General features: G+C 46.5%; 8 protein-coding genes across 10 annotated transcripts in view; 4 read left to right on the top strand and 4 right to left on the bottom strand.

The window, feature by feature from the left end:
- LOC113210825 (dual oxidase maturation factor 1) overlaps positions 1-5,891 on the top strand; it is an 8,525-nt gene extending 2,634 nt beyond the window's left edge. Inside the window, exons 2-7 of the mRNA XM_052272192.1 lie at positions 1,627-1,800; positions 1,934-1,991; positions 2,927-3,284; positions 3,382-3,952; positions 4,092-4,327; positions 4,416-5,891. Of these exons, the coding sequence (XP_052128152.1) occupies positions 1,636-1,800; positions 1,934-1,991; positions 2,927-3,284; positions 3,382-3,952; positions 4,092-4,327; positions 4,416-4,464 (1,437 nt within the window). The 5' untranslated portion in view covers positions 1,627-1,635 and the 3' untranslated portion in view covers positions 4,465-5,891. The remainder of the gene's footprint in view (positions 1-1,626; positions 1,801-1,933; positions 1,992-2,926; positions 3,285-3,381; positions 3,953-4,091; positions 4,328-4,415) is intronic.
- LOC113210828 (uncharacterized) lies at positions 5,876-6,928 on the bottom strand. Its single transcript, XM_052272195.1, has 3 exons — positions 6,829-6,928; positions 6,550-6,743; positions 5,876-6,477 (listed from the first exon to the last, which is right to left on the bottom strand). Exons 2-3 carry the CDS (start codon positions 6,716-6,718, stop codon positions 6,287-6,289), a joined length of 360 nt encoding a protein of 119 aa, XP_052128155.1. The 5' UTR covers positions 6,719-6,743; positions 6,829-6,928; the 3' UTR covers positions 5,876-6,286.
- A 283-nt stretch (positions 6,929-7,211) lies between these two features.
- LOC113210826 (non-homologous end-joining factor 1-like) lies at positions 7,212-9,454 on the top strand. Its single transcript, XM_026428992.2, has 2 exons — positions 7,212-7,386; positions 7,475-9,454. The coding sequence occupies exons 1-2, from the start codon at positions 7,377-7,379 to the stop codon at positions 8,350-8,352; spliced, it is 888 nt and encodes a 295-aa protein (XP_026284777.1). The 5' UTR covers positions 7,212-7,376; the 3' UTR covers positions 8,353-9,454.
- Positions 8,444-15,028, bottom strand: LOC113210824 (proton-coupled folate transporter). Of its 2 annotated transcripts, none has more exons than XM_026428989.2 (11): positions 14,862-15,028; positions 10,966-11,274; positions 10,705-10,879; positions 10,439-10,627; positions 10,184-10,327; positions 9,929-10,066; positions 9,748-9,849; positions 9,529-9,666; positions 9,367-9,450; positions 9,122-9,278; positions 8,444-9,028 (listed from the first exon to the last, which is right to left on the bottom strand). In XM_026428989.2, exons 1-11 carry the CDS (start codon positions 14,874-14,876, stop codon positions 8,959-8,961), a joined length of 1,521 nt encoding a protein of 506 aa, XP_026284774.1. In that variant the 5' UTR covers positions 14,877-15,028; the 3' UTR covers positions 8,444-8,958. The 2 variants fall into 2 exon arrangements, with proteins under 2 accessions (XP_026284774.1, XP_026284775.1); XM_026428990.2 differs by lacking the exon at positions 14,862-15,028 and adding an exon at positions 11,447-11,592.
- Positions 11,739-14,533, top strand: LOC113210827 (uncharacterized). 2 transcript variants are annotated; one of them, XM_052272194.1, is made up of 5 exons: positions 11,739-11,780; positions 13,470-13,716; positions 13,820-14,088; positions 14,161-14,300; positions 14,384-14,533. In XM_052272194.1, the coding sequence occupies exons 1-5, from the start codon at positions 11,754-11,756 to the stop codon at positions 14,529-14,531; spliced, it is 831 nt and encodes a 276-aa protein (XP_052128154.1). In that variant the 5' UTR covers positions 11,739-11,753; the 3' UTR covers positions 14,532-14,533. The 2 variants fall into 2 exon arrangements, with proteins under 2 accessions (XP_052128154.1, XP_026284778.1); XM_026428993.2 differs by lacking the exon at positions 11,739-11,780 and adding an exon at positions 12,799-12,942.
- Positions 15,029-15,235: 207 nt separating the features above from the next.
- LOC113210843 (NADPH-dependent diflavin oxidoreductase 1) lies at positions 15,236-18,048 on the top strand. The gene is made up of 10 exons (XM_026429013.2): positions 15,236-15,403; positions 15,514-15,632; positions 15,719-15,901; positions 15,988-16,236; positions 16,312-16,435; positions 16,509-16,778; positions 16,884-17,138; positions 17,225-17,389; positions 17,463-17,689; positions 17,765-18,048. Exons 2-10 carry the CDS (start codon positions 15,544-15,546, stop codon positions 17,988-17,990), a joined length of 1,788 nt encoding a protein of 595 aa, XP_026284798.1. The 5' UTR covers positions 15,236-15,403; positions 15,514-15,543; the 3' UTR covers positions 17,991-18,048.
- Positions 17,982-19,684, bottom strand: LOC113210844 (THO complex subunit 3). The gene is made up of 6 exons (XM_026429014.2): positions 19,421-19,684; positions 19,082-19,238; positions 18,769-18,973; positions 18,531-18,692; positions 18,335-18,443; positions 17,982-18,241 (listed from the first exon to the last, which is right to left on the bottom strand). Exons 1-6 carry the CDS (start codon positions 19,604-19,606, stop codon positions 18,092-18,094), a joined length of 969 nt encoding a protein of 322 aa, XP_026284799.1. The 5' UTR covers positions 19,607-19,684; the 3' UTR covers positions 17,982-18,091.
- A 1,359-nt stretch (positions 19,685-21,043) lies between these two features.
- LOC113210835 (alpha-tocopherol transfer protein-like) lies at positions 21,044-22,689 on the bottom strand. The gene is made up of 4 exons (XM_052272193.1): positions 22,403-22,689; positions 21,931-22,309; positions 21,744-21,849; positions 21,044-21,666 (listed from the first exon to the last, which is right to left on the bottom strand). The coding sequence occupies exons 1-4, from the start codon at positions 22,672-22,674 to the stop codon at positions 21,515-21,517; spliced, it is 909 nt and encodes a 302-aa protein (XP_052128153.1). The 5' UTR covers positions 22,675-22,689; the 3' UTR covers positions 21,044-21,514.
- Positions 22,690-23,018: the final 329 nt, after the last annotated feature.

Raw genomic sequence — 23,018 nt, forward strand, 5'->3', positions numbered from 1 at the left:
TGCCCCCCGGCCCGACAACAAGCACTCCCCGGAGAAGACGTCAACCCGTGCGCGCGTTCACGCCGCTGCTTCGGATCTTCCCGCTAAACCGAAGTAATACTTCTGGGGGCTGAAAGAGAATGTGGACTCGCTCGAGGCGGCGAAGCTTTTGTCGAATTTTTCTCGAGTATCCGGCTGAGCGTCGTGACGCTGCCCTGCGGGAGATATGCCCCTCCCCCGCCCCGCCGCTCCTGACCTTCCAGCGGGCGGTGCAGTGTCATGTCCGCCCCCTGCCGGCCTGCCGGAGCCCGCTGAGCGACCGCCCCCAGGGCCTACCTGATCATGCCACGGCCGAGCATCCACCGCCGCCGCCCCCGCCTCGGTCACGGCGCCACCGGGGCACTGCTACTCGCGTAGACTAGCCGCCGAGCTCTTTACCACACAATTAAATTAAGTGTGAGACCGTTATACTTTAGCTAGTGTGGGCCATTCATTACCTAGTGGATGACTAGTGCCTCACATGGGCTAATGCGCTAAAACGACCCTCGTTAACATAAGCTTGCTCCTGCTGTTCGGAGAAGTAGGAATTTTCCCTCAATTATTTGATGGAACGACCTCAAAATCTGAGGGCTTCTCCTAAAATTAAATGAGAGTTGCTCAATGCTTTCCCTTTCTCCTCAAAATAAACAATGCTTTTACCGTGTAGGGCGCAGGGCCCGACAGATAAAGCGCGCAGCTTATTAGGAACGCCACTTTTACAAATGAATAGTCCCATTGTCACTCCACAGAATTTGATTGTGGACCCAGAAGAGCCAGAATTGTTGGCAGTGCTGCTGCCGAGGCTGTTACACCGGCCGCTGCCGTTCGCTCGCCGTGCTATCGTCGGCGACGGCCCGGGCCCGGCCCTCGACACGGCCAGTGCCGCGGGAGCGCGAATCGCACGCGTTCCGCACGCGTCTCGCACGCGTCTCGAGGGCGGGCGCGAGCACGGCCGGGCGGCGCTGTAGGCGGCGCGCCCACGCACACGACCACGACACGCGTCGCGTTGCATTGGACTCGGTCTCGCCCGATAGCGATCCAGGTGACGGTCGTTAGACCGCTGCGGTCTTCGCGATGTCGAGTTTGTCGTCGATATGCGGGCGGCGAGGTGGCGGCGGCGATATGGCCCACCCTCCCCCCACCTCCGCCCACGCGGATCAGTGTCGAGCCGGCCGCCAAGCCGGTCGCACACCCGCCGCGCGCCACCGCCCTATACAGGAACAGCCGTTCGGTAACGACAACAAGGCGGCTTACGGCCTCAGCAAGTTCTGCCATTTCGCACTCTATTTTCTGTACGCTCTCATGGTCTTTGTATAGCCCCGTGAAGTCAGTAGTGGTCTAACAGCCAGAACGCCGTTTGTTTTGGGGTATTTTGATTGGCTGTAACCAACTTGAAGCCAATTTCGGACGCATATATCCCCTAAATGAAGGCCTATGGCTTTGGGGCATAAACAAGAGAATACAAAATCACTGGATTCACATGACTAAAACCGCCTATAACCGTCTTTTGTTTTCTGCACCTTTTGTTGTTTGGAATGTTATGGAGCAATTTGGAACCGGGGGTCTGTTTTTCGACTGCTGACTAAATGTCTGTTTTTCTTGTAACAGGGAGGCGGCATGAAGGGCTGGTTTGACTTGTCCCGGGTTGATGGCGGGCCCACGCTGTACAGCCATGCCAACCGGACGACGGTCACCGGGGACGTCACGACGGCCGCCCTCTTCCTGGCCGCCGGGACGCTCTTCATCGCCTTCCTCGTCATCTTCCCGGGGGTGCGCAAGGAGGTCTGTATCTCTATGCGGTTCTTCAATGGACAAACGAACACAAATAATAACGATAACTATCCTTTAAATTATCGCATTTATCTTGCTCTTTCCGCGGAAATATCTTTTGTAATGGGTATTTGTCCTGTTGCAGAGGTTCACGACATTCAGCAGCGTCACCTTCAGCTTGTTCGTCGGTACCGCAATACTCGGTAAGTACCGCATGCGCCGCGCTTGTGTGTGTGTGTGTGTGTGTGTGTGTGTGTGTGTGTGTGTGCGCGCGCTCGCGCCCTTACCTAATAACCTCTCGCGCTCTCCTCCCTGCCCGCGTGCCCTGTCCTGCAACCGCCTGCACGCCCTTCCCACATCCCCGCGCCGGTTGACTTTCTCTGACCCGGTCGACAAACCGCCGCGCGACGCGTCTCGCCGAGTGCCACACACGCCAGGCGCGGGCCGGGCCGTCCTCCGTACGCATGCGGGGCGGGGGCGGGACCGGGCGGGGCCCCTCCGCAAACATGTTAATGAGTTATGTCATCGGGGAGGGCCAGGACGCCTCACGCTGCGGCGACAGCTTCATACGCACTCCTCGTCGGCGGAGGCGGCGGTTTCTATGATAATTAGCGAGTAACTGACAACATACCAGCGGGCGATGGGACGCGCCTGGACCCGCCTGGGTCCAGCGCGGCTCCATAAAAGTGAGCACTGATGTTGAAAATGATGGGTCGCTGCCCCGCGGGGGGGCCGGCGGGGGTCACGGAGGTCGCGTGCCGACCCCCTCCGGACCTGGGCTGGAGGTTTCCACTGACATTTACACTATCTGTGTCGCGTCGGCTTGGCTGGGGGCTGACCGAACCGCATAGCGCGCTGCGCCGCGCTGGGCCCGGTCGCCAGGCGTCCTGCAGGGGCTGTGTAGGCTGTCCCGTCGGACACGGGTGGCGCGGGGCTGCCTGCGCGGCTTCTGCAGGCGTCCTGCAGGGGCGGGGTAGGCTGTCCCGTCACACACGGGGGGGGCGGGGCTGCCTGCGCGGCTTCCGCAGGCGTTCTGCAGGGGCGGGGAAGTTCGCCTTGTGGACGCCGGGCTGCTGGGACCCCAGGGATTGAGCAGCAGCCCGTGGTGCTATACTTATTCTACTCTCATCCGTTCCAGTAACGTGCCAAGGCTCCAGCTGGCACGTGGCGAAGAACCAAGTGACGGCGACCTACCGGGCCTTCTCCAAGGAGAGACTGCGCGCCGAAGTGGGCGCCTACATCGGCTTGCAACATGTCAACATCACGCTCCGGGCGCTGCCCGAGGTGAACCAGACCGAGGCTCAGGACATCGACTTCAACGAGCGCTTCTCCTGGGGCGGCGCGGGCGACATGCGGCAGGGCTACCGGGAGGGCTTGGTGCGTGGGCTGCCCTTCCCGCTCCTCACCGTGGCCGAGGCGCTGTCCCTCGGCCAGGAGGGCTTCTCATGGGGCGGCCAGTATCGACGCGCCGGCTACTACTGCGCCATCCTCCTCTGGTGAGTCACGGCCTTGTGGTGCTGCAGACGGGTGCGCTGCTGGTCCCCACCCGGTCAGGGACCCTGTCTGACTGACAGACTTCTCTCCCTTCCCCAGGGCTTCCTTCGCGGCGTGGTGTGTGACCAACCTGCTGCTGATCGTGGTGCCGCGGTACGGCGCGTACTGCCTGGCCGGGACGGGCAGCCTCATGCTGGTCGCAGACGCCGTGTACTGGAGCCTGCTCCCCCGGACGCAGCTCATGGTGCGCTTCGAGGGCGCGGAGCTCAACTTCAGTCTGGGCTGGTGCTTCTGGCTGGTGCTGGCGGCCGGCGCGCTCAGCGTCCTCTTTGGCCTCGTGATCGCCGTGTTCGACATGCTGTTCCCGCACCGCTTCTCCACCGTGCTCGAGGTGGACTACGACACGCCGTACGATCGACACATCATCATCGAAGAGTCCCGCGGCAAGCCGAGCCTCGAGCGCCCCTCCGCCTTCGGCTCCAGGATCCTGCGGAGGCTCTCGCGCCGCGACACGAACAGCAAGCAGCAGGAGGAGCAGCGGCAGCTCCAGCTGCAGTTGCAGCTGCGCCAGGGCCTGGACAACGACGCCTTCGAGCTGGACCCGCCCAAGTCACCGTGGAGGTACCCCTTCCAGCGTGAGCCCCGACAGCCACGGCTGCAGCCTCCCAGGGTAAGGTTCTAGCGCTAGATTTAGCTTCAACTGAATGGGCACTGGGAAGTCACTACGATGCATCCGCCATCGCCGCGTGCATGACCTTTGCCCTCTACACTGGCCCGGACCTGGAATTGTCTCTGCCTTGTTGTCCCAGGTGGCCGCGTTCAGGCGCACAGACTCCCAGGACTCGGCGTCCAGCACGGCGTCCAGTGTGCGCGTCTCGTTCAGCAACCTGCCGCCTCCACAGCGGCAGTCGTCGCTGCTTAGACAGCACCAGGAACAGAAACTTTTACAGCAGCAACAGCAGCAACTGCAGCAGCAGGCGCAACCTCAGCTGCAACAAGAAGCAGAGCAGCAGGAGATTAAAATCCCATCACATCCAGCTTTAAGGTAGGATATTATAAACGCACAATGTTTTCACTTCATACTTGCTGTGCGTTTTTAAAGAGATAAGCAATACTATTAACATTTGTTACAGGCGCAGTACTGCAGGGCTAGAAGACAGACGAGAAGTGGCAATGTGGTAATTGTTGTATTTAATTAGATAACTTTATTTATAACTCAAACTGTAATACATTGTGATCTAGATCATAGAAAAAATACTGTAAGCTATTTTAATTTGTGATTTGTGTGTGTTTTGATTAATGTAGATGAAAAGGGTTTATGAAGACCAACCAACTAAAATTTGATAGTTCTTTGCTTTTATAAATAGTAGTGTGTCTCCTTATGTAAGTATTGGACACATTTCGTATGATAGATTATCAACTTTTCATGAGCAAGTACAGTCTGTACTTGAAGAGGGGCTTTGCCCATGCCAGCTCTTTTATGCTCAATGTCCTGGTCTTTTCAAAAGAAGCTGTAGTTGTTTAAGTTTGACTACTTGAACTGCTAAGCTGTTGTTCAATTTATACAAAACACACTGCACCTGGAATTCCATGGATGTGCCAAACATTTATTCACTGTCCTGCATAGTGTATAACATAAATTGTTTATCTCTATGGTCATGTTGGAAACCAATTAGTGGAGTGAACTGCTAACAAATAAGCAACAAGACAGAACAATTGGTCAACAAAATATTAGTTTTGTTAAAAGTTACATTATTATTTGTGCCCGAGTTTCTCAGAATAGATATATGAGTCATAGTCATTAAAAGGCTGTTTCAAGAAGATAGTCTGTGAAGCGGGTGCCATTGTCTTGGGCATGCTTGTACCTGAACCCATAAAAAACAAATCTCAAAATAAACTAATGTACATGCAGTGAGCAGGGCAATGCCTCACTCTCACTGCCCAGTCAATTTTTTTTCTTCTTTTTTACTTCTATGAATTAGTTATACTGGCAGAAGTGGCAGTAAGATCAATTTGACTCAGTGAAGAAATTTTTATTTGTCTTTTATGCAAAGATGTAGAAAAGACCAAAATAGTGTAGCCTGATTGAGTGGGGACTAAGTTCTGTGATTGCCTTATTTTGTATCCCTCTGGTATCTCCCCAATCAGAGGACAAAATGATTATGGTTAATATAGGTAATTGTATGATGTTCTTACAGACAAAAGCTCATGTGTTTTTTTTCTCTTACAAGTATTTAACTGCTTACATGAAAGGGTAATAAACTGTGATGACCGTTTTTATTTTCCAGAATTCCTTATTTGAAAAAATTATTATGATCACAATTTTTAGGCAAAATATGAAAACACAGGATACTGAAAAGATTTCTCTATTTCAAGGAAGAGATAGAAAGTTAGGATTTGCCATGTCTTATTTAAGTGATTCAAGGTTCAACAATTTACAATGTGTCTACGTTCATATTGCGATTGTACATTATTATATTAATGTTTGTGGAAACCACAATTGATAAAATTATATCAAGAATGTTCAGCAATGGAAAAGTAGTCGATTTACAAATGCAAGTCAAGTAGAAGTTGTTGAAATAAATAAAATTTGTTGCAACTGATCCATATATTTCTCTATAATATTATTGACATTTGTTCTTCCAGCTGGATAATTACCCATCATCACTGGTCACTGATAACTCTCATAAATATGACATCGTTTGGTCTCTGCCGGCATTTCTCCAGCATGCCAGATACCATAATTTCAAGTAGTGGAAAATGAAGACAGACACAGATGTATTTTTGTGATTCTACATTGCTCTTATATTCGGTAAGTTTTGACTCAGTCTTGACGGGGCTGTAGGGCAAACACTCTAAGAGCAAGATCAAGGTGCTGACAATACAGAACCATTAATTAGTAAATGTGACTACTGTATCATTTTGAAAGAAGTATTCAAGTTTGTAGGAAGAATACAGCATATATGTAGGCCAATGGCAACACTTGCATTATCTAGTAAATACTTCATTGAAGAGCTTTATCACGTATATACATCTTCAATATTCTTCTTCGGTCCGCACTTGTTGCATGCCTTCTTGTTATACGGCCTCGTTTTATTTTGGCTGAGTGAAGTTCTAGATTGCTAGGATCATCTTGAGAAATTGTGGCTTCAGATGTAACAATACGAGATTCCTTGAAATTTACTTCTCCACAGCCTTCAACAAATAATTTCTCTAAGAACAAGCAGTTTAAAATTTGAATTTGTATTAATGTAGCACTAATCTTACCATGAGAAGTTTGAGGAAGAGCTGATGCCACTTCATTTGCTTCAGGAAGGGCACTGTCAGCAGATGCTGCAGTCATGTATGACACAACACCATCTGAGGTAACAATGCTTAATTGGGACATACCAATACACATTCCTTCAGGGAGTAATTTGTTAGCACCTTGAAACATTTGGCTTGCCCCTTGAATCGTACAGCTTTCAAGTTGAAGAATTATCGATGAGTTCACATCAATATTATTACTTCCAGCCACACCTCTATTTTCACTAAGGACTACATTACCGAAATTATCAACAGCTTGTTCGTGTAAGACGTAAGACCAAAGACATCAATCAACGAAAACAACACGAATTTTTGACGGAGCTAGAAGTGGTTCATAATAAGGAGTAGGGGAGAACTCAACAAGATTCGCTGGAACAAACAGTACAGCAGGGAGAAGTCGGAGCCTCACCGCCGTTCCCGACAGCTCAGGACCCCCTAGGACCCCGTAGCACCCCACAGCACCCCGCTAACTAAACGCAAGATCGTAGCTCTTTACATACGGTACTTCCCTCGCGGTCCGTCATTCGCCGTCTCCCGCTCACGATTTAAACATCGTGCCATCAGCGCCACCTATCGGAGATGGCACTAAGCTCTAATCGTAACTATGAAAAATTTTTCAAGCAGATACGAGTGCAGTCGACGGGAGAGATGTTGTGATTGTTATCGTTATCTGTTATTGTAACTGAGTTCAAATTTTAACTTTATCCTTGCACTTTCCGTACACCTGATCTCGTTAATTGGTGCATTAATAGATGTCACGTGAGGCCATCCATCGTATAATCGTGTAAATGCCCCAAGGTATGTTGGTTTTCTGCACATTCAAATGTAAACAAATTTGCATTATTATTTTACATGAGTATTATTTAAGTCTTCTCATTCAAAACAGATTATCAAAGCAACATGCATTCTCTCTCTGGATGGCATCAGATTCAACATGAAGGAAAAACATATGTCATCAGAACTATCTGCTACGTGGGTGTTGTTAAAATTGTTGCATCGGATTTTGTGAATGTCTGGATTACTGAGAGAAGTGATGATGAAATCCTAAAGCTCTTTAGAGAGCAAAATCCTGTGATGGAGTGCGATGATAGTAGTATCATTCACAAGATGATAAAAGATTGCTTGTCGGAAGGAAATGGAGAACGTTCTCAATCATCTTTTGAAATGGTTACGTTAGAAGACAAAATCGAATTTAAGTTCAAAACCACAATGGGTGGTCTAGCACTGAAGTTACACATTAATTTAAGGACCGACACACCCCAAACATTTTATAAGGAAGTGACTTTGCCTATTCTTCTGATAGCGGAAGAGCTGGTTGTACGACAAAACCTTCTTTGCCAATCCTTGGAGAAGAAAGACTTAGAAATAAGTCAGTACAAACTAGAAGGAGCAATTTTGGCACGTACTGTTGTTAAAACTCAACCTTTTTCAAAAGATGTTTTTTTGAGCAAATGCTACTCGCAAAATACATGTAAACCATCTCAAGGAATGGTAAATCCTGTAGGTGTCCTTAATGTACTGTCTCATTCTAGTTGTCCTTCAAGTAATGAAACAGCAGAAAGTCTTCCTGACCCTCCATCATGTAGTTCCCTACCAAACCCCAAAAGTAAACTCAAAGATTTAAAAAGTGGTGATTTTGATAGTGAAGTAAACTCTAAAAGTAAATGTGATGTTGATTCAGTGGCAGTAGACACTCCAAAAATACAGAGCAGTGCTAGTAAAGTTAATATTCCCAAGAAAAAGAAACCTAAGCTTTATCTGTGATGATGATCTTGAGATATATCATTGTAAGATTTTAATTTTTGGAGGTCAGTTTTTGGCATCTTTTAAATTTTAATAAGTACTGTAGTTGATATTTTATGTTCTTAACAATTAATTTTATTTTTAATATTTTTAAATTGTTAAATCTTTATAACTATTTGTGAGCAATGAGAAAATGTACATGAAGACAGTCTAATACACAATGATTAAGTAAAAATTTGATTTTTGTAGACCTTAAAAATACTTGTAAAACCCCTCTACAGAACTCATAATCTAGTAACATGTATGAGATTAAAAATTAAAACAATAAAGCCTAAAAAACATAATACTCTTCAAACATGCAATAACAAATCATAACTTACAATACAAGAAAAGAGTGGGAATGAACATGTTCAGCTGCTTTATGAAGGATTTAACTATCACACACATACAACACACAAAAATATCTACAATAAGTCTTCCATACTTTCCTGGTCAAATGTTTCTAAACTTAAGTTCAATTTTAACAATTAAGTACACATAATAGACCCATAGAGCAGCTTTAAAAAAAATAGTGCTGCATTGTACTGCAACTTATATCAAAATATTCTCAATCCCAAAATAGGTACTTCACTTTTCTTCGGTGTGTAATGTCTGAATATCTGAAGACAACGTCCTCTTCATAGAAAGATGTACAAATCTAGAAGTTGTGGGAATTTTGTGTAATAAGTAATAGGCACAGTAGAGATGAAGGTATGAAATAAATTGGAAGGAGCAAATTGTAGTTACTCACAATATGAAAATAAACACTAGCGCCATTGATGCAACTGTAACCCAATAAATTGCAGCAGGGTATACTTCCACAGTAGCATTGTAGACTTGGCTGTAAATAACAGTAGATACAAGAGGCACAGCACTGTCTGCCACTGTTAAGATAGCAAATATTTTCCCTGGAATAGGTGAACAAAATTGGAAATATTAAGGAAAAGATATTACCTTAACTCTATACACAGAGACAAAACTGGAAAAAATTTTTACCTCTCTCTTCAATGGAGACTACCTTTGAAGTCATTGACCGAAGAACAGGAGCCACAGTGGGACCAAGAGAAGAAACAGCGGCACCTAGTAGCAAGTCAATTAACTAAAGAACTAAAGTTGACATATTTTGTATTTTATTGACATAAAATCCTTGTGGCTTACCCAGATAAAAAATCCATGGTACTTCAGCTACAGCAAAAACAACTCTTGCAATTGCATGAGCTGGGGCTCCCATTAGAACAATAACAGAATCCTTAAGACCACATAGCTTTGTAAGTGATGGAGCTCCCAAAAATGTAACTGTCAAGAAATTTTAAAATACCCAAATAAATAGCCATTTACAATTGGATAATATGTAGTTTGGAAACCTATCCTACTTACCCACAACATAAAAAGCTGTCTGAAATGTGCGGAAATTACTATATTCAGATTGAGTCCAACCGAATTTCTTCTGAGTATATAAATAAGACATTTGACGCTCATCTAAAAATTTGATAAGATTGTAATTGTTTCCACTTAAAGAAAGTAGCGTAAGTTATGTTTCATTTTTAAGTCAACTTACTTCGTTGGAAAGTGTAAAGTCCCATTGATAATATTATTAAGACAAGGTATAGACGACCGTGGTTGACTCTAGGTCGTATAACGGCTCTAATGGATTCTGTGACATGCTTCCAATCAAAGAAATCAGAGCAGATATTAACTGCAACAGAAAGCAAATTAATTAATTAATTTACAAAATTATTAGACATATCAAAAGAATTTATGAGCCACATGTAACAGGGATGATTGAGACAATAAGATTGAATGTGACACTCACCTCCTTTCAGTGACCTTTGTGAATCTGCAGTTCGCCATTTAAGTCGAACACAACTGTAGAGAAGTGCACATGCCAAAATGCAAGTGCTTATGGCGAACATCCAGGTGTAAGACTTATTCACGACAGACGAGAACACGAAAGACCCTGAAAACCCACGAGATAGAGTTGAACTCATGTCCCATGTGTAACCGCGGGGCGGGGGACAGGTACGAGTCCCACACGTTCTACTTCATGAGGGTAGTTTTTGAGCCTCACCGAGCGCGATGCCGGTCGGCATGGAGGCGAGGTAGGTGCCGTCCAGGATGGCGATTCGCAGGGTGCGGTCCGCCGTGCTGGTGATGTCCGCCATGTAGCTGAAGGCTGCGGCGAAGATGGCGAGGTTGGTGCCCGTCAGCGCTGCGGGGAAGCTCGCCAAGCCCAGCACCATCTCCAAGCGCCACGTCGCTGCAGCAGAAGGAAAAGTCAGGTACGCGACGGCGATGCGACTGGACACACGGGCTACAGGAGGGCGAGGGCCTTACGCTGCATGGTCACCAGGGTGAACATGGCGAAGTAGTAGGTCTGCCCGGCCAGCCCCATCAGCAGGGGGATCTTGCGGCCGCGCCGGTCACTCCACGAGCCGAGGAACGGTGCGAGGAGGAAAGGGACCACGTTGGACACGATTCCGTTGTACTGGTGGAAGGATGACACTTCAACCTGCAACGGGAGGAACAATTACCACGCACCTGGGTGGTTTTACATTTTGAGAACTTTGATGATGTCGACGTCCTGTCGTTCCGCACCTGAACGCGGTTCTGTTCCTCCTTGAAGGTGGGGTCCTGGATGTGGCTACAAATGTGGTCCGAGTAGTTGAGGTGCACGCGGCAGGCGCGGTCCACGTAAAACGACTGCTCCACCACGGACGTGAACATGAAGGCGAACATGTAGGCGAAGAGGACGGGCTCGACGGAAACGGAGCGCAGGCCGCGCACCAGCCAGCACCCGCCATGGCGCCGGTTCTCCTTCGCGACGCCCGAGTCGTCATCTGGCGTCGGCGCGTCCGTCCTCGGGGGTCCAGCCCACGGCTGGTCCTGCCGCCCGAGAGGCTCGGCCTGGAACAAGCGAGGCGCCCGGTGACAACCACGGGACACTTGCCGGGGCCAGGGTAGGTAGGCGACCCGCGGACTCCAGCGCGCAGCGGGACTGCATTCGCAGGCCGGCGGGCGCTCGGTGGTGGAGGATGCGCGCGCGCGCACACACACACGCGCGCGCCGAAGTCCTCACCATCCCAATCCAGCGCTGGCCCCGCGAAGAAGAGAAGTGAGGTTGACGAGTAGAGTCAGGGCGATAGCACCGGGCGCACTCCTCTCGACCCGGCTGGGACCGCCACTCTGAAGGCGCTCTCCGCTTCGATATCTGTCAAGCCTCTCTAGAACGCGCGCCCGCTCTCCCTCCCCCCCTCCCCCCCCCCACTTTTCCCTTCCCGCGAGTCAAATGTCGCCGACGGCATGAATCTGTCCTCGGCAATGTCTTCTTGATTCGCCCGAACGAGTTTGCACCATATGCGCCCGGCCTGGCCTGGATCCTGCCGATGCGAACGCCCACGCACAAACGCCCGGTTACGTATTTGTTTATTTTATTTACAGATAGGAAAAGAAACAAGTTGCGTCACATCGAGTGTCTGGTCTTTATCACTTCATCAGCTGGTGATAGAGTTGGGTCCGGCCATGTCATTGGGGTAAACAATTATGTTCAGAGGCATGTCCTTGGTAGGTTTGAATTCGAAAAGTAATAAGCTGCAACAGATAAGAGCTTGGCTGTCTGTCGGCACAGATCTGTATCAACGGTTTATGACTCACGGTTTGAATAAGGTGCTATATCAAATGAGCGCGCTGTAATCACGGCTGTTTATGGGTTCTGTCGTTCTGTGGGTGCTTTTACTTACCCCACATCTTAAGGACAGTCCAGAAAGTACGCCCGCTTTTCTCAGATTCATTCCGGCAAGTTTCGGGGGCTTCGGGCGCCTGCGGGGCTCAGGGTAGGCCAACCCGCAATACCCGCATGTACTGCACGTAAGATATTGCCTACCCACCAGGCGCTATGAGAGCTGACAGAGGCTGAAGCTAAGCTTCGCGGGTCCGCAACCGCGAATGATGCGCATGTTTTCTGGATGATCGTATCTTGTGAGGAACTAAAGGCAAAAAGTGTGCTCTCGGATTCGGGTCAGAACAGATGAATCTGTTGTCTTAGCTCAGCAGCAACGCATTCAAGGGGCAATAAAACAACTTTTTTCCCCACCAGCACTATTGGCATTTGACGTATCATACAGGCTAACCTTGGAAGAAAGTTTGCTCTTGTTATCTCTACCGCCACCCAGCTGTGGTTTGCCCCGCAGCCTCCCACCTGCCCTTATTTCTTCCGCGCCCCGAAAAGTCTTGCACTCTACACGTGCCGATAGCAAGACTTGGGAAAACGCTTCTTAAAGCCGTAAAGACGCAGAGAACGGCGCTCACTAACAAGGATCACCTAGTCGGCGGGAGATGGGAGGGAAGAGGAAGAGGGAGGCCGGGGAAGGGGAAGGGGCGAGGAGGGGAAGGGGGGGGGGCATGGGGCAGTGACCCCGAGCGGCGTCTGCTGGGCGTCTGCTGGAAGCTCTGGAGTGGCGTGCTCACCTGGGCTCGGCGCCACGAGGGCAAGCAGAGCTCCGCCAGCGAGGTCTACTACTGCTGCTGCACATCGTCCACGTCCGTCTTGCTTGTGGAGCTCGTCTACTACTTTAGGTTTGTCGGTTCTTCGTGATATTCGCTTCTAACACTTCCAGATCTGTGGACAAGACGGAAATACTGCTGCAGCCGAATACAATAAGTCGTCTGTTGATGTGGAGTCGAGTCAAGCCGGGCTCGGCACGGCACGGCACGTCCAGGCCAGGAAGGAACTGCCTGGGTTTGGCGTTTGACATGAGCGTCATTTCGAGTCCCCGTTCTAGACCCCATCCGCCGAGGGAATTCAATCTGCGAAGGAGTCTAAGCAATATGCATGGTGTCTTGAGATGGAGTCAGAGGAGACAAAGAATACTTCTGGCTTCGTGGGCAGGCACCTTATGAACCAAATGTTAAACCTTTAACCTCCTCTGCTGAACACTTCCTAGTGTCGGTGTACACGCCGGTGCGACCGGGTTCACCTAATCACAGGGGTGATTATTAAAGTTGAACATTTGATTAGTGAGGCCGAGCCCCGCGCTGTTCAATGGCACCCTTTGCTGCCCCGCCCACGGTGTCCGTGTTCAACAGGTGTCTTGTGCCCGCAGCTCGGTGCCCGGGTGCAGCCGACTGCAGCCTCTGCCGAGTTACCAGTTAGCAACGCCGGCAAACTGCTGGGAGGCGGTCAACGACGCCTCGCCCCGCGGAGGAGCGCCCGGGAGAGAGGGGGAAGGCTGTCCGCCCGTCTGTCGCGCGGCGCCCACGGCGCAGTGTCCGCCCGCCCGGATATGATGATGTCGCAGAACGTCATTTTTATTCTATCGTTGGCGGTACTGGCGCTACTGAGACCTTCCGGTGAGTACGCGCCTCGAGGGGGAATGCCAGAGCGCCCGCCCGACGAGGAGGAGGAGCCTCTGCCGTGTGTCACCCTGGCGTCATCTCCGTCTCGCGTTCACAGGCGCAGCCGATGAGCCGGAATGGCAGAACTGGGAGAGCGACCTGACTGACTCGATGGACATCGGCCCCACGCTCGAGGGGTACCGGCGGGTCGGCCTGCGCTGCGCCGCGGACCACATGCTGGTCGAGGTGGAGATGGAGGACGACTTTGACGGCGTGCTCTACACCCGGGGGGCCTTCCACAGCCAGGAGAAGCCGTGCTTCCTTGACGCGCGCGGCGGCCGCAACTTCACCCTCAGCCTGCCCTTCACGCGGTGCAACACAAAGAATGTAGGTCCGAGCAGAGGTTGAGAACTACAAAGGATTTCGATGCAACTCACACTACACCAATTAAACTTGCAGGAAAACAACCTGTACTCGAATACAATTGTGATTCAGTATGATGATGAGCTGATAATGCCTGGGGATGCTGCCTTCACATTGGAGTGTGATTTCACTAAGCCCAAGGACTACAAAGTTGCCACGGATTTAAAGTCAGAGAGGTATAGTTTAATCCCAATGCCATCTGTGAACCATAAGCAGTATTTCCTGTCAATTTTATAAACAATCCGTAACTATTTTACAGAATTCATTCCTCAAGGATTATACTGGATGACGCTGACCCTGCTGCAGACGGAAAACCAAAATCAGAGCGGATGACAGCAATTAGTGACTCAGATACTGTCAGTTTTACACCAAACAGAGAGACAAAAGTATTAAAGGATGAACTATAGAATATCGTTGTATACAGAAATAATAGCTTCAATTGAGAACTGTCATGCTCGAGGAGTTCATAATGCGCTGCTCTAACAAAACAGTGCTGACTTAAAAATAATAAGGATGTGTAAGATAATAAGTTGTTAAAAAACGTTGATAAAAAGTGCAGTTGAATTAATTTTTTTTGGACAGTTTATAGGGTCAAAACCAAGTCTAAATGAAACTTACATAATAACAGCTAGCTCAAACGCACACACAACTACACATGCCTGTAGGTTAGAGGAGCCCTATGAACCACCTTTATGGGTTACTTAGCAGGGCGAACGAGCGTGACAAGTAGGACTTACCTCTTGTAAGCTCATACTGAGAGACAGGCATCACAATTCAAGGACACAAATACTTGCTTGCATGTGACATGTTAACATGTTACGTAAAATCATAATGAGAAACGAAAATCTAGAACTAGAACAAAAATAAAGATGGTCACACAGCACACGCTCAAGGCAGGAGACTTTCGTATTTACTTGTTTTCCCTGTCAGAATGCCAACTTTCTCGATATTCTGTTCATTCCCTTTTCGGTAAGCGCCGGCAAACGAGAAATTTTAGACAAAATTCATTTTCAGAAAAAGCTTTAAAACTGAATAAGCAAGAAATACTGTTCCTAGACAATCACATATGTCACAGATATTTTTAATAATGAAGTGTGACTGTGGTTGACTATCCTGGAGATGTCTGCTACGGTCGCTTAACCTGTCTGGCCGTAGACCGTCAAAATAGAAAAAAAAGTCTTCTTAATTTAAACTTGGATGAGAATTAAAAGGGTGACATACCTGGAAACGCTGCCTGCAGCCTTCGCAATTAGCTTAATTAGCTTTGGACGTTTTACAGGTACGTTGAAACACTTCTTTTGCTTTTATGGAAATGAAAATGAGTCATTAACTTGGAATTATGCATCCTTAGTTAAATTCTTTCTTCTTTTCCTGTGATTGTATGTTTAGCCACCTGTAGAGAAATCTACTCTCTTAAAGATGGTTTCCAGAAGACTGCTGATTCTGTATGGAAGTCAAACAGGAACAGCACAAGATGTGTCTGAAAGAATATGGCGAGAAGCCAAACGGTATAGTTGACACAATGCATTTTGATATTTTACTGTCAAGCTTTGTCAATTGTTTCATTGCATTACATTTGCTATTTTCCATTTAGATACCACCTAACAGGTCCTGTACAAGCCATGGATGACTACTCTATTTCTCAATTAATTCAAGAACAGTACGTCGTCTTTGTGTGTTCAACCACAGGCCAGGGTGAAGAGCCTGATAATATGAAAATATTCTGGAAATTTCTTTTAAGGAAAGGTCTACCATCAAACTCTCTAAGATCCATAAAGTAGGTGTTGCTTTCTCCAAACTCCTTTTTAAAAGCTTTTACTGAAAGTTGTCTCAAAACTATTTTTTGCTTTGGTTGTAAATTAGGTTTGCCGTTTTGGGTCTGGGTGATTCTTCCTACGCCAAGTTCAACTATGCTGCTAAAAAATTGTACAGGCGTCTTTTGAACTTAGGTGCCATTCCTATGGCCTCTCTGGGTTTAGCTGATGACCAGCATGATCTGGGTGCTGATGCTGTAGTTGATCCTTGGATTGCACAGCTTTGGGAGACTTTACTTGTAGAACTACCCATACCTCAGGGGCTTCCAATTTCTTCTGACATAAAAATTTCTCCAAGGTACTCATATGTACAATCTTTGTCAAAAATATATCTAGTGAAAAACACACACATTTAATCTAATATTTTTTATAGATGGAACATCACAATAGAGAATACAGGTTTCTTACCAGCACTCCCTCCGATTTCACAAAAAAATCGTTCTTTTCCAGTTGTTGTAAAAGAGAATATTCGCACTACTAAACCTGACCATTTCCAAGTAGGTTTTGTACTTGTCAATTGTTCGGTATTATTGTACCACTGAAGACTACAGGTAGTTTGATCTCTCCTAGGATGTACGACTGATTTCATTGAGTAATCTTCCTGAAGGGATTACATATACTCCTGGGGATGTTTTATTGGTTCGACCCCAGAATCTACCAGAAAATGTGGAAACACTGATGGCTCTACTGACAGGAGAAGATGCTCAAAGTGCAGGTTCAAAGTTGACACCTGAGACAGTTTTTAAAATCACCCAAATTGATGAGGATATGCCTGTTCCAGAACCCCTCCAATCCCCTCAAAGCCTAATTAATCTTGCCACGTACTATTGGGACTTGAATGTCAGTAACTATACTTCAAAAGTTCATCTTCAATTTTACTGTTGATGAGACATTTTTTGTGTTTGGTAATCTAGAATTAAAATTTATTCGTACACTCTCTTACAGGCTATACCTCGTCGTTTCATGTTGCAAATATTGGCTGAGGTAACTCCTAATGACCTTGAAAAAGAAAAGCTTTTAGAGATGGCCAGTAGTGAAGGCCAAGAAATGATGTATGACTATCTAAATCGTCCACGCCGAACCATACTTGAGTTGTTGGCTGATTTTCCACATGCTGTATCAAACATTCCTTACCAACTCTTATTTGAACTATTTTCACCTATTAGGCCACGTTCCTTTTCAATTGCCTCATCTCCCACAGTAAGTGTTCATCAGTATGCCTTCAGCTCAATTTCATAGTAATGAAAAAGTAATCTAATGTACTTTTATATCTTTTAAATGTACAGGCACACAAGCAAGAGTTGCATATTCTTGTTGCTGTTGTTAAGTACAAAACTAAACTAATGAAACCAAGATTAGGTTTGTGTTCCAATTGGCTTGCTTCACTGAAGCCAAATAACTTAATATATGTTTGGCTCCAGAAGGGCTCTCTCCGTTTCCCCATCAATGAGGTAACATTGATGTTAATTTAACAAATGATGCCCTTTTGTTGAAGAATCTGATTTGTCATTAAACCTGTTATAGGATATTCCAATTGTGATGGTAGGACCAGGAACTGGAGTTGCTCCATTCCGAAGCTACATACAGACACGCCATGTGGAGGGTACTGCTAATGCAAACAGTCTACATCTTTACTTCGGATGTAGAAATAGAGAAGGAGATTTTCATTTTTCCGATGAGTGGTTATCTCTGCAGGAAAATGGGGAACTCAGTTTCAGTTGTGCCTTTTCCCGAGATCAGGAAGAAAAAATGTGAGAAAAGCTGGAAAAGTAACTTCACAGTAACTGTTAAATTTCAAATTTTATATAAAAGACCATTAATTACAGGTACGTGCAGCATATCATTTTGAGGCATCAAGATATTATCTGGAAAATCTTGAAATCCGGGGGATATGTTTTTGTGGCTGGAAATTCAAACAATATGCCAACCAGTGTACGAGAGGCCATAAGGGATTCCTTAGTATCAGTTGGAGGATTTAACATAGATGCAGCAACTGATTTTCTTGATAAAATGGAGAGAGAAGGTAAATATCAAACAGAGACATGGAGTTAATTTTTTTAATATTTTGTATGAACTAAATTCAAAGTAAATTTTATTCTTAAAAAAAGAATGCAAGATTTATTGTTGTAGATCCTCAAAACTGTTCCTAAGTATCAATCAGAGGAAAATCCATATACTTTCAGTATTCCTGCATCATGTTTCCTATCATAGGTATCCTTGTCGTCACAAGCAAAAGCTAAAAGGTATTGACTCGGATGCCAAGCAACAGTGAATGTAGCGGCCTCTACTGGTATGTCACAAACCTGCAATAGAAAGTTACCATTCATACTCTAGGGCACATACAGCACATATAACATGACAACGTTTTAAGAACTTTAGGCTTGTTAAACACATACCTTAAGACCTGTTTCAACCTCACCAATATCAATCAATAAGTCCTCCGATGCTGAAGCAAGCAGTTTTCCATCATGGCTAAATGTTATTGTTCTCACAGGCCAATCCAACCTGTAAATTAAGTTCATAAATCAATTGGTTCTTTGATGCAGGAGACAGCACACTAAATCTAGCTTCAAGCTCCAATGACAGTATTACCTAGAGAACGTTCTTAAACAAGCAAGTTCTTCAACATCCCACAAAGACACTAATGTGTCAGCAGAGCCTGTGGCAAAATATCTTCCTGTGGGGTCAAATTCAATGCATATACAAGTTCCAGGATGAGCTTTCAATACATGCTGTAATTCTAATTCGGGGTAGCTGAAACAGAAGAAAAATTTTGATTTAAACCTTGCAAACTAAAAGGCATCTTTTATGGCAATCATAAATAACTTACCCTAATATATAAATACATCCTTGACCATTAGTTAAGAAAAACAGGTCACTTGTTTTATTCCAGGATATTTCGTTGACTTCAAAGTCGAATTGCTGTTCGGATTTTACTTTGTGAGTACGAGCATCAATAAATGTTACCAAGTCTTCCTTGTTACCAACAGCTATTGTTTGACCATCAGGTGCCCAAGTTATATTGATATTCTCTCCTGCTCAAAGAAAAAAAATGTTCAAATGAGATTAAGAAATGCCGAACAAGACAGCATAGGAAACAGAGCAGAAGGGTCGGCTTAAAACTAGTAGATACGATACTGCACCTTTGGTGTTGATGGTTGCAGCACACTTCTGGGTTCTGGCATCCCAAATTCTGGCACTTTTATCTCCACTGGCAGTAGCAAGAAGGTCGGGATTTGAAGCATGCCAACAAAGTTGATCAACACTCCCACTATGGCCACGGAATGTGAAATCCTTACCCTAAAAATAATAAAACAATAATAGCAGTTCGTGACAAACATCCCGTAGAACTTCACGGTAAATGGAGTAAACAATATCTTCATGAGACCATATGGCAGAATCAACTTCTGAGGAGATTAATAACTGATAACACAGTGAAAAAACTTACTAAATTACAAATCAAAGAACTTTAACCGGCTTACCAGTCGCTCCCTGTCGAAAGTAAAGATGGACACTGTTTTGTCAAAGGAACCTGAGGCGAGTCTTCGCCCATCGCAGCTCCATCCGACCGAATGAACTTTCGCGGAATGTGCCTGGTACTCCTTTACTTTACTGTGGGATTTAAAATGCTGACGAAGCCGTTCAATTTCACTTCCAAACGAACTCATCTTGTTTAATTTTGTAAGGTTAAGTTCTTCGGAGGTTTGTTTTGACTGGAACCGCTTTCACACGGCGACCACCAGATCGCGCTGCAGCGAGTGGATATTTGCACGAGGTGGGTCGGTCAAATAACCACCATTGAGTTATTTGCACGACTCGTTACGTTAGCGAAGCGCGGTAAAGTTAACTGCGTTAACCTCTATTTACATTTCACCACTTACACAAACAACCCTCAAAAGTTTGTAAACGGGCTGTTCAATGTAACTGACACTTTTTTGGCCAGTTATCTCGTTAACAGTTAGTGACAGTCGTCCAAACACTCTGAATTGTCACAGGAGAATATGGATTCCATTTTACAATTTGCTGTTGACTTGTGTCTGGAAAGTGACAGTGATGATGTAGAATGTGAACCCTAAAGAAGACCTAGATTTATTCGCGACCGGGAGAATCGCTTTGAAGACCTTGAGGAAGTTGATCTTGTTAGAAGTTTCAGAATGTCGAAAATATGTGTTGGAACTTACTGAACATAAACTAGAGTTTCTGGGGGAAAAGTGAGTAGTGATTTCCTATTCTAATTGTTATTTATTACAGACCGTAATAAGTCAGTTGTGTACTTTGGAATTACAGGAATTTCTGTATCTCCTGTAAACCAGCTCCTTCAAGCCCTGAGATACAGTACTATGCCACAGGTTGCAATCAAATAGCTGCTGGAAACTTCAGTGGGTGGAGTGGGTGAGTCCCCATCATTCATCGAGTATCACGTGCAATAGCAGAACTTTATCGGCAGTTAATTTATTTTCCAAGAATTGAACTAGAAAAGCAGGAGACTGTTGATGCCTTTCATGCTATTGCAAGATTTCCTCAAGTTATTTGTGCTATTTATTGCACTCACATAGAAATCCGCTCACCTGGGGTGAGGATGCTGAGTACTAGAGATGTTGAAAGCGTTACTTTTCATTTAAGTATCAGGCAATATGCAACAACAACCTTGGGTTTATGGACTTAGTTGCTCGTTGGCCTGGCAGTGTATATGATGTGACAATTCTTAATAACAGTAGGCAGAAAGGAAACACTTTCACTCAATGTGCTGGCTGCAGGTGGTATACGAACTTGTCACCTTGTGGTCCATACAGGCGGGCTCGATAGCCCCTGAGGCCGAGGCCCAACTATGAGGTCAAAATTATGTCAGTTTGATGTATTCCTGACTAATTTCTGTTACTTGTGGTAACATTCAGAAAATTCTCTCAAAAATACTATTGAACCCGAAGTGAAAAGTTCATTTTTGAAATCGAAACCAGATATTACATTTGAGAGTGGTAAATTGCATGTCAGTAAGTGTGTGTTCTGAGATGAAAGTGGAAACATTTTAGGTGTTACACTGCACTGCGAACAACACTCATTCTTGATATCACCAACCAGGTGCAGGTGGGATGGTAAAGAACAAGTAAAAGATGGTATGATTTTATTTACCTTATTTGTTTTACTGAATGTACAAAAACATGTTCATATTCACTAAATTATAAAATCTTTGAAGAATGTGAAATATGTACAATGTAGTCCTAGTCGAGCCCTAGTCCTAAGGAGACACACAAAAACTATTTGTGGCTTTCATCAACTTCTAAACAAATTTACAAATGGAAAGAGACAAAGTTTTTTTGCCACGTTTCTAGATGCAGGTTCTCTGATATTTTCCCAGAGTACTAAATATTTGTTCAATATTTTTTTTGTCAGTCTTTGGCTAACTTGTCCACACACCTGCTGTTCAACCGGAAGCAAAGGAGGGAAAGATGGTGGAAACTGGAGCTACTCATTTTGTAGCATTCCAAAGCCAGCCCATTATCTGAGTGGTAGGTCACCCAACCCTCAGTTGTTTCCATGCGTCATTATTGTTGTCATTGAAATACTCAGTGCATCCCTCAGTCCACGGTGAGCTTCCGGAAGGAGCCCTCGACACCGAAGTCGTCCTGCCTCGGCTTGCCGCCCACCCGCTTGGTCTCGTCGGCCGCCAGCCGCTTCTGTCGCGCGTTGAACCAAGGCATGTTGCTGTGGATAATGAGGTGCCAGTCGTCTGGAACGGCAATGGACGTGGATTAGAGGCTGTCGCGTCGTTTGTATGGAGAAGAATAGGCTGAACATCTCTCTTACCGCACATCTGAGCGAGGGTCTTGCCGGACTGACCGCCGTAGTCCGAAGGCAGGCACGCTTTGTGGACGCATTTCTCGAAGCTCTCGTTGTTCTCGTGGACAATAATCTGAAAAGCGTTTATTATTTAATCTGAACCCTAAGCATAAGATTATAGCATCTTGATAAATGGTAATAATAAAGCACTGACTCGTTCTCCCAACTTGTCCTTGAGGAAGGGTCGGACCATGGCGATGACGGTCTTGATGATGGCCGGTGCGTTGAGCAGGTGCACGACCTTGTAGTGCAGCGGCACCGAGCCCTGTGTCACTTCGATGAGTTGCTTGAACATGCTGAGATTGGCGACAAACGAATTGCTGAGGGACACGCTGTAATGTTCCAGGTCGACGCAGATCTCGGCGTCTACAGGGTGGCCTTCCGAGGCCAGGAACAGCTCCACCATGTGGCACGAAAGCTTGAAGTACACGCCCCAGTCCATCTTGGAGGCGTCCTCGCCCAGCTCCTTGGTGAAGCGTGACATGACCATCCTCGTGCCCTGCGGCGTCACCATGGGCAGCACGCCGGACTTGCTGCAAGCACATCAGGCACGGTGAGTGAGTCTACATATTGTGTAAAAGTAACGACAGCGAGCCGAGCGCGGCCCAGCGGCCCACCCTACTCACATGAGGACGAAAAGCTGCTCGACGACGGGCGATGGCTGCTGCGTGAATAGGTCCGGGTTGCGGGCGCGTGACGTGCAGTACTTCTCGAGGTACTCCTTGGCGCGCTGGAGCGAGTTCTTGCCGCCGACGAGGAAGCGGATGAGCCACGGGTCCCAGTCAGCTGCAACACGAACGCACTGATCGTAATCTGTCCCTTCGTTTGCGCCAAGAAAAAGTATAATCGTATCTACACTATTAAAACCTTGCGAAGCGAAATTCCAAACCCTTCGCATTTACTGAGGGGAACCTACGGGAAGTTTCCCTATCTTTTTGAACAGCAAGTCAGCAACCCTCCCTGTTTTTAAGAGAGGGGGGAGGGGGGTTACAGAAAAGAAAGTTTCAAAAATTCTTTGCGACCCTCAGCTTGCAAAGAGGAGAAACACAACGTTTTAGCGCAGGCAGCGCAGGCAGCGCAGCAGCTCATTTCTATTCTTTTCTCTTCTGGTCCCCGCCTCTGAAACGTAAGCGGACGTCGACGTGAGCGTGTTTGGCACATTCAATATCGTCCCCAGCAGCGTGGCCCGAGGCCTGGCGTGTCCGAGGGACGTGCTCTGTCTCGCGTCCGGAGGGGGGATGG

Source organism: Frankliniella occidentalis, unplaced genomic scaffold (genome assembly GCF_000697945.3).
Source record: "Frankliniella occidentalis isolate FOCC.00 unplaced genomic scaffold, Focc_3.1 Scaffold194, whole genome shotgun sequence".
NCBI classification, from domain to species: Eukaryota; Metazoa; Arthropoda; class Insecta; order Thysanoptera; family Thripidae; genus Frankliniella; species Frankliniella occidentalis.